This window comes from Labeo rohita, unplaced genomic scaffold (assembly GCF_022985175.1).
Source record: "Labeo rohita strain BAU-BD-2019 unplaced genomic scaffold, IGBB_LRoh.1.0 scaffold_200, whole genome shotgun sequence".
In the NCBI taxonomy this organism is placed as follows: domain Eukaryota; kingdom Metazoa; phylum Chordata; class Actinopteri; order Cypriniformes; family Cyprinidae; genus Labeo; species Labeo rohita.
The window spans coordinates 112,008-112,813 of NW_026128220.1; the positions used below are offsets into that span (position 1 = coordinate 112,008).

The 806-nt window shown below is 40.7% G+C and overlaps 1 protein-coding gene across 1 annotated transcript; it reads left to right on the forward strand.

Moving 5' to 3' along the window:
* Nucleotides 1-2: 2 nt before the first annotated feature.
* LOC127159220 (gastrula zinc finger protein XlCGF57.1) lies at nucleotides 3-593 on the forward strand. Its single transcript, XM_051102110.1, has one exon. It carries the CDS (start codon nucleotides 3-5, stop codon nucleotides 591-593), a length of 591 nt encoding a protein of 196 aa, XP_050958067.1.
* The last annotated feature ends 213 nt before the right edge of the window (nucleotides 594-806 follow it).

The following is an 806-nucleotide window of genomic DNA, read 5'->3' on the forward strand; positions in this document are numbered from 1 at the left end:
ACATGAAAATGCACACTGGGGAGAAGCCTTTCACCTGCCAACAGTGTGGAAAGAGTTTCAGCAGAAAAGGAACCCTTAAAAGTCACATGAAGATTCATACAGGAGAGAAGTCTTTCACATGCTGTCACTGTGGAAAGAGTTTCAGTGAACAAGGAAATCTTAAAAGACACATGAGAATTCACACTGGAGAAAAGCCTTTCATCTGCCAGCAGTGTGGAAAGAGTTTCACTCAAAAAGGAAACCTTAAAAGTCACATTAGAATTCACATAGGAGACTGGTCTTTCACATGCACTCACTGTGGAAAGTGTTTTAGTCAACAAGGAGAATTTGAAGTCCACATTAAAATACACACTCAAACAAAGACTTTCAGCTGCCAACAGTGTGGAAAGAGTTTCAATCGAAAAGGAAAATTTGAAAGTCACATGAGAATTCACACAGGACAGAAGTCTTTCACATGCTGTCAGTGTGGAAAGAGTTTCAGTCATCAAGGAAGCCTTAACGTCCACATGAAAATTCACACTGGAGAAAAGCCTTTCATCTGCCAGCAGTGTGGAAAGAGTTTCACTCAAAAGGAAGCCTTAAAAGTCACATGAGAATTCACACAGGAAAAAACTCTTCACATGCTGTCAGTGTGGAAAGAGTTTCAGTCAACAAGGAAACCTTAAAAACCACATGAAAATTCACACTGGAGAGAAACCTTTCATCTGCAAACGATGTGGAAGAAGTTTCAGCAATCCTGGAAACCTTAGAGTCCATCTGAGAGTTCACCCTGGAGAGAGGCTTTATACCTGCAAACAGTGTGGAAA

Coding starts and splice junctions, on each gene's coding strand:
- LOC127159220 (XM_051102110.1), top strand. CDS start 3: ATGAAAATGCACACTGGGGAGAAGCCTTTCACCTGCCAACAGTGTGGA.